This window comes from Salmo salar, chromosome ssa09 (assembly GCF_905237065.1).
Source record: "Salmo salar chromosome ssa09, Ssal_v3.1, whole genome shotgun sequence".
In the NCBI taxonomy this organism is placed as follows: domain Eukaryota; kingdom Metazoa; phylum Chordata; class Actinopteri; order Salmoniformes; family Salmonidae; genus Salmo; species Salmo salar.
In genome coordinates, this window is record NC_059450.1 from 10,514,955 (window position 1) to 10,522,801 (window position 7,847).

Here is a 7,847-nt window from a genome sequence, read left to right on the forward strand (position 1 = left end):
CTCTGGGGTTTGTTGTATATAGCCAATATACCACTGCTAAGGGCTGTATCCAGGCACTTCATGTTTCGTTGTGCATAAGGACAGCCCTTGGCCTTGGTATATTGGCGATATACCACAACTCCTTGGGCCTTATTGCTTAAATATAATCAAATTAAGTTAGACCTGTACACTTGGTGTGTCCAAGTGTATACGTTTTTCACATTCCCCTTGTCCCTTTTTTTGGTGGGTACCAAAATGTGCAATTCGCATGATCTGCGAAAGGCAGCAATACGCAACAAAGTGTCTAGTCTGCCGGAAAGACACATGAAGAAGTAGAAGAGTAAGTCAAGAGACTGCGTTTCAAAGTCATAAAAGACACACCCTCGTCCACTTACGCTTGCCGTATGCTTTTGGGGGAATCCCCGCGGCCATATTTGTCGTCGGTCCAAATGAATAGCCAAGCAACGTAAGCCCCTCAGCCCTCGTTTTTAATGGAGTTTGCGAGTGTACAATTATGTTCACTTCGGGGCCTGAAACCCCCCATAATTCATTTAGCAATGATTGTACATACGCCAAGAAAAGTCTGGCGAAATGTAAAACCTCAACGTAAATATGGATAAGTTAACATACAAGTGTAAGTAAAAACAAATGTAAAAAGGTTAGAAATTGTGCTACTAATGCAAATGACGGCACAAACACGTCTCGTAAAAGTAATGATGTTTTTCTTTGGTCAACAATGAGCTTTTTGGTCAGAATTTAAATAAGCTAAGTGATAGGCATAAGGTTAGCAGTGTGGTTAAATGTAGGTTTAAAATCACAAAATAGCACGCCTGATTTGGGAAACTGACGAGAAAACGAAACTCATGGCGCGCTTGACAAGCAAACTGAAACTTGAGCCATAATACCAAAAACGAAAGTGATGCAATGTGCACCTGACTGTCTGAGATAAGGGCTGCGTTTCAATCTCATAAAAGACACACCCTCGTCCTCTTACCCTCGCCTTATGCCCTTGGCGGAATCCCCGTCACCATCTTGGACGTCGGTCCAAACGATTAGCCAAACAAGGGAAGTTCGCAATGTATGCCCCTCAGCCCTCATTTTTTTATTGAGTTTGCGAGTATACAATTATGTTCACGTTGGGCCTGAAACATCCCATAATTCAATTCCTGATGATTGTACATCGCTAAGAAAAGTCAGCCGAAACATAAAACCTCAACATCAATATGGATAAACATACAAGTGTAAGTAAAAATAACGAACGTAAAAAGGTTAGAAATTGTGCTACTAATGCAATGATGGCACAAACACGTCTCGTAAAAGTAATGATGTTTTTGTTTGGATAGCTTTTGGAAATTGTAGAAATAAAAAAAATGTCCTTCTTCAGAAGTTCCAGCTAGGCAGGCTAACGTTAGTTAGCTAAATCATTTGCTAGCTATCATAGAGTAAGCGTATATTAATAATTATATAGTTCATGTAAGTACACATGCAGTCATAACTGACTGTAGCGCATATAAAGCACGCACAAGCTACCTGTGGCTGAAAACACAATCATGGCGGGATGACTGTCACGTTCGTTGGAATGATCGGACCAAGGCGCAGCGTTCCACATAATTTATTAGAAAGTGAAACTTTACAAAAATACAAAACAAATAAAGCATAAACAAACCGTGACTACAATGCAACTACACATAAACAATATCCCATAACCCCCAAGTGAAAAACAAGCTACTTAAGTATGATCCCCAATTAGAGACAACGATTACCAGCTGCCTCTAATTGGAATCATACAAATCACCAACATAGAAAATAAAACCTAGAACCCCACATAGAAATAAATCAACTTGATCACCCCCGAGTCACACCCTGAACCACTTCACCATAGAGAAACAATTTGCTCTCTATGGTCAGGGCGTGACAGAATGAGTGACGAATTTCCATGCAAGGGCGATCCATTTAAAAATCATTCCTTCCTCCCTCGCCCCTTGCCCTGCAAGTGTACTGTATACTCGTCAGACGTCATGATACGTCATCAGAAGTGTCCACTTAATTTGAGGGCTGCGGGGATAGGGTGTGTCTTTTAAGTGTTTGGAATGCATAGAGGTGGGCCTATCATAGTATGGCTGTTGCATCCTGGCACATGTCCTCACCTAACAAGGTGTTCCTATCATAATATGGCTGTTACATCCTGTCCCATGTTCTCACCAAAATTGCGCTAATGAGTCAGCTAATTTGCATGGCACTATTAGGGTATGATGGCCTATTCAACGCGCAGGATTTTTTATTATAAGCGCTTACGCATGTAGGCATGTAATAGGACTGAATTTGAATCAAGGCATGATTTTATTTTTAAGTTAGTTTTTAGAGCACTGCAGTGATGGCCACTAAGCCTAATCGCACCACTACTCATACAGTTGTTAGCCATTGGGCACAGGTGTCAGTTCAATGTTTAGTTTTGATTTAGCCTACGTTTGGTTGAGTTGTCAACAAACGTGAATTAAATGTGAAATCGACAAAAAACGTTTTACAAATCCAATCAGTTATCCACGTTGATTCAACATAATCACGTTACATTTTGGGGGGGGGGTTGAAATGACGTGGAAACAACATTGATTCAACCTGTTTTCGGCTTGTGGGAGGCCTATTCAAATGTAGAATGTTCGGTTTCCTTGTTCGGTTTCCTTATTCGCAAATAGAAACTGCCCAGATGATGTTTTGATGAAACGTCAGTTACTTTACAACGCCAGGCGACGCTTCGTGTATTGCGGTATACATAGAGTCAAGTGAGCCCTGCATCAGACGTTTCGACTGGACAGGACAGGTGAAAACTAAGAATATTGTTCTCTACTCAAGTCGTGTTTGTAAAGATGTTCCTACAGCTTTGCATAAATTACCTCCAGTGCATATTTGCTGCTGTCCTGGCCTGGATCGGTGGGCGCGTACCGCAGATGCACAACACATCACAGTTATCTTCTACAGGAAAAGTCAATCCAGCTACAATCAAGGAGGTGAAAAATATATCTCAAGCTGCGGCAACTCCAAGCAGTGTCAATTACCATTTTACCCGACAGTGCAATTATAAGTGCGGTTTTTGTTTCCACACTGCAAAAACGTCTTTTGTCCTACCTATTGAGGAGGCAAAGAGAGGTTTACAGCTTCTGAAGGAATCAGGTAAGTTTGCCCAAATATTATATTTATGCTATTTCAAATCCATATTTAAGTTCACATGATATGTTATGACACTATTATTATAGCCTATTTCTATGTAATTTTATATTATATTCAGTGTTTACAATTCAGAATTTCATTCTTTTTGCAGGACTGGAAAAAATTAACTTTTCTGGCGGAGAGCCTTTCATACACGACAGAGGTGATTTCTTGGGGAAATTAGTCCAATACTGCAAACACGACCTCCAGCTCCCAAGTGTCAGTATTGTCAGCAATGGCAGCATGATCAGAGAAAAGTGGTTCCAAACGTATGGTAAGATGGTTTTCATTTTCATTTCTGTGTTAAAAGAAAATATGGTAGGCTGACCAACGTTACCCAAGTGATCATCATTATATCATAAAGCACCCATAATAAACAAACAATCCTCATTATTCTCATGCGGTCAGGAAAAAAAAAGTCAATTTGATTGACACTAGATGTCAGCACCGGGTTAGTTTTTGATATGAGGTCACAAAATGCAAACTCAGAGATGCATTTCACACGTTTTATTTGAAAGGCTTCACAGTTGACTCCTTACAAAATGTAGGACTCATCATAAAAGGCATACTTTGTATCAAAGTGTTTTAAAAATAGACTTGTTGATATTTTATCTCAATAAATCTAAACTATCACGTGGATATTTATACATTTACAATACATTGGGGTTTCAAAATACAATTATTTGAGATGATATCAGTTTTATTACCAAAACTCTCCTTGTCCTCACAGGCGAATACCTGGACATTCTGGCCATTTCCTGTGACAGCTTTGACGAGGACACCAACCAAACTATTGGCAGAGCCCAGGGTAGGAAGAGCCACCTGGACAACCTCTGCAAGGTCCGTGAGTGGTGCCGGAAGTACAAAGTGGCATTCAAAATTAACTCTGTGATCAACACCTTCAATGTGGATGAAGACATGAGAGAAAACATCACCAAACTCAACCCTGTACGCTGGAAGGTTAGGGTGTTCCAATGCATTAACATTACACACCAGTACTGCTGTATCTGTGAATAGAGGTGTCTTCTCATACCATAGATGTAACAAATAAGTTGTATGGCCTTGACTTCACTGTGTGTGCTGTATAGGTGTTCCAGTGTCTGCTGATCGATGGTGAGAACGCTGGGGAGAACAGTCTCAGGGAGGCAGAGAGGTTTCTCATCAGTGACCAGCAGTTTCAGGACTTCCTGGATAGACACAGCAGCATCAACTGCCTGGTACCAGAGTCCAATCAGAAGGTATGGGACTGGACTTAAGACAAAGACGACACAATATTATAGTTTTTTTATTGTCCGTTATATATATTATGATGATTCAACAACTGCTACTCTATTTAAGTTGTTTCCAAATGCTATTAAGGTTTAAAGTACACTATTAGAAAAAAGGGTTCCGAAAGGGTTCTTCTGCTGTCCCTATAGGAGAAGCCGTTTTGGTTCCAGGTAGAACCATCTTTTGGGTTGCATGTGGACAATATTGTAATACAAAATAGATTTGACATTAACAAGTTTCCTTGTTGTCTTCTCTTGTCAGATGAGAGATTCCTACCTCATTCTGGATGAATATGTAAGTCCTTTTTTCAATCTGTTATTTTCCATGATACTCACTCTACATTCCAAGTCTTAGCATCCCAGGAGACAGTCCTCATCCATCAGAACTATTGAACAGCTGTCTAAATGCTTCTCATCGATTGAGATTTATAGACATGTACCTTCACATAGTAAGTCCCAGAGTAATGTGTGGCTTTCATCTTGATCAGAGTGGATTTACAGGCTTTGAGAAGGATGAAATGAGATGCCGTTTTGTAGATATTTTATATTTATTAGTATTAGGTATGAGGTTTCATAGCAATGATATTTTGATAATGGACTAGATTGTCAAGAGGCTCTTCTATGAACAGTTGGTAATACTTTATAATAACTTTCATGATTAAGCCTTTATAAATGCTTATAAAATTCTTTATAAATGATTCTTCATGTTCTAAATGCTTATGAATTAGATTTTTTTAAATGCTTTTTTAGATGCGTTTCCTGGATTGCCGAGAGGGGAGGAAAGATCCATCCAAGTCCATCCTTGATGTTGGCGTGGAAGAGGCCATTCAGTTCAGTGGCTTTGACGAGAAGATGTTTCTAAAGAGAGGAGGGAAATATGTGTGGAGCAAAGCTGACATGCGGCTAGAGTGGTGATTCACACATTATAATCAGTTATTGCTACACTTCTGTATATATTTTCTTTATGTTTTTCTATAAAAATACTTTCCGCCTGTTTAACTGCACTTTACACTTAACTTTTAGAATGTCATAAATATTTATGTTGGAATCCTTTACTGCTATATGTTGAGGCGTTTGAGTACCTTTAATTTGTAGTAAAATCACACAACACAGCTACACTACAGGGACAACTATTTAATCACTCACTATCCCACAAGATAATTATAACTTTTTGTATGCCCAGTTTTGTTTGAATTTTCTTATATACCCTGTTATCCAAATTTGTTTACATTTTCTATTCACCAACCAAGAGGCTTATTTGCACTTTCATGTAGCATTTGGAATTTAGCACTTTGATTGAAGTGTAGGGAATTTATGAATTGCAGTGTGTTACATCTCTCTCTGTTTGTAATGTATCTCAAATAAATACAAAATTATGACATTGCATGATACAGAATGATATTTGTTAATCACAATCTATTTACAGTAAGCACATTTGCTCATTATCTTATCAGGTTTGTTGCCATACAACCATTCCAATTTTAAGAGGCGACTACTGTAGCTTAAAGTTATATGCTCTTATTCTCCATGCATTTCAGTTTTCTTTAAATGTTATTGGGGGGGGGTTACCTTTATTTAACTAGGCAAGTCAGTTAAGAACAAATTCTTATTTATAATGACGGCCTAGGAACAGTGGGTTAACTGCCTTGTTCAGAATTACAGAATTTTACCTTGTCAGCTCAGGGTTCAATCTAGCAGCCTTTCGGTTACTGGCCCAATGTTCTAATGTCACGTTTTCTTAGGAGCAGGAAAGGGGCAGAGTCAAGAGCAGGAGACTGAGGTCCGGTAGCACAGAAGTTTTATTCCACCGTTGAAAATAAGGTAGCCGAAAAAGCACAGGGTGCGCACAACACCCAAAGAGGAGACTCGTTCCAAAACGATAACGCACAACACGCTGAATACTAAGGCAGCTCTAACTACCACCTGCCCTCTTAGTGACATACAAATAATCCCGCACGAATTCCTGAACACAAAAGGACAAACTAAATACCCCCCACTAATGACAAACAAGGAACAGGTGCGGACCTAGACAGACAAAACCAAAAGACACAGAAACATAGATCGGTGGCAGCAAGTAGGCCGGCGACGACGAGCGCCGCCCGACCGAGGAGGGGCGCCACCTTCTATGGATACTGTGACATCTAACCACTAGGCTACCTGCTGCACCAGTGTGTTGTAGGCCTACTGTAGCCTAAATGTGCAGTAAATGTGTATTGAGGTAACTCAAATCCCCACCCCTGATAAGATTGCTCACTAGAGCACGATGAGGAGGGGTTCTCTTGGGACTGACATAATGTCTCTGTTTACTACAGTATGTTGTAATCTTGTCTTGATCTTTGTCTCATCAGATCTGGAAATTATCAATGGGACAATAGTCAGTCCCCCCTTATATTAAGCAGGCCTATAAGCCTTCATCTGTTGCTACTGAAGCTGAATACCTAAATCAAGTAAAGCTTAATTTTCTTTCCTTGTTTTCCTTTCTTCATATTCTTTCTGTTCTAAACATTAGATATTTCCTTCCTGTAAGAACCAACGCTGATGATGAGAAGCAGGTACGGAGAGTGAACATTTCATCTTGCACAGACATGGAACAGGACAGGAAAAGCGTCAGAGTCGGGGGAACAAAACGAGATACGACAATCAATGCGGAGGGAAGCAGGTGTGAGGGGGATATGAGCTGGGGGAACAGACAGATATAGGGGAAGTAATGACACAGGTGACTGACTCCAGGTGAGTGCAATGAATCGCAGATGCGCGTGACGAGGGAAGCAGGTGTGCGTAATGATGGTGGCAGGAGTGCGTAGTACTGGGCAGCCTGGCGCCCTCGAGTGCTAAGGAGGGAGAGCGGGAGCAGGCGTGACAGTACCCCCCCTCTAGGGGTGCCACCTGGCGTCCCACCTGGACGAGCCTGACGGGCCGGCCGAGGCAGGGCGCTGGACCAGCCGGCTGGGAGCGTAGAAGCCCGACGAACCGGCTGAGGTGTAGGAGCCTGGCGAACCAGCTGAGGCGTGGGAGCCTGGCGATCCGGTTGAGGTGTGACAGCCTGATGATCCTTATGGGACGTGGGAGCCTGATGAGCCGGCTGAGAAGTGGGAGCCTGATGACCCGGCTGAGGCATAAAACCCTGACGATCCGGCGGAAGCCTGACGTGGGATGGGCGCCTGCCGAGCCAACCGGGGCAAGGAAACCTCTCGAGCCAGCTAAGGCACCGAAAAGCCAACACTCCCCGATGCTTCATTTGGTGGCTTCCGCATTCTGTAAGAACCGACGCTGATGATGAGAAGCAGGTACGGAGAGTGAACATTTAATCTGCGGCGGCCCTCGGATCTGCGGCGGCCCTCTGATCTGACCTACCGAAAAGCTAGCACTCCTCGTTGCTTCAATTAGTGGCTTCCG

At 41.8% G+C, this 7,847-nt stretch overlaps 1 protein-coding gene across 2 annotated transcripts; it reads left to right on the plus strand.

Moving 5' to 3' along the window:
• The first annotated feature begins 2,686 nt into the window (after positions 1-2,686).
• Positions 2,687-5,835, plus strand: LOC123744591 (radical S-adenosyl methionine domain-containing protein 2). Of its 2 annotated transcripts, none has more exons than XM_045723369.1 (6): positions 2,687-3,147; positions 3,296-3,457; positions 3,914-4,143; positions 4,272-4,421; positions 4,714-4,746; positions 5,202-5,835. In XM_045723369.1, the coding sequence occupies exons 1-6, from the start codon at positions 2,844-2,846 to the stop codon at positions 5,364-5,366; spliced, it is 1,044 nt and encodes a 347-aa protein (XP_045579325.1). In that variant the 5' UTR covers positions 2,687-2,843; the 3' UTR covers positions 5,367-5,835. The 2 variants fall into 2 exon arrangements, with proteins under 2 accessions (XP_045579325.1, XP_045579326.1); XM_045723370.1 differs by having other exon boundaries at positions 2,716-3,147; positions 3,914-4,023.
• Positions 5,836-7,847: the final 2,012 nt, after the last annotated feature.

Excerpts from the sequence above, each read along its gene's own strand:
- LOC123744591 (XM_045723369.1), top strand. The coding sequence starts at position 2,844 with ATGTTCCTACAGCTTTGCATAAATTACCTCCAGTGCATATTTGCTGCT. Across the intron at positions 4,144-4,271 it reads TCAACCCTGTACGCTGGAAG|GTGTTCCAGTGTCTGCTGAT; the intron begins GTTAGGGTGTTC and ends TGTGCTGTATAG. Across the intron at positions 4,422-4,713 it reads TACCAGAGTCCAATCAGAAG|ATGAGAGATTCCTACCTCAT; the intron begins GTATGGGACTGG and ends TTCTCTTGTCAG.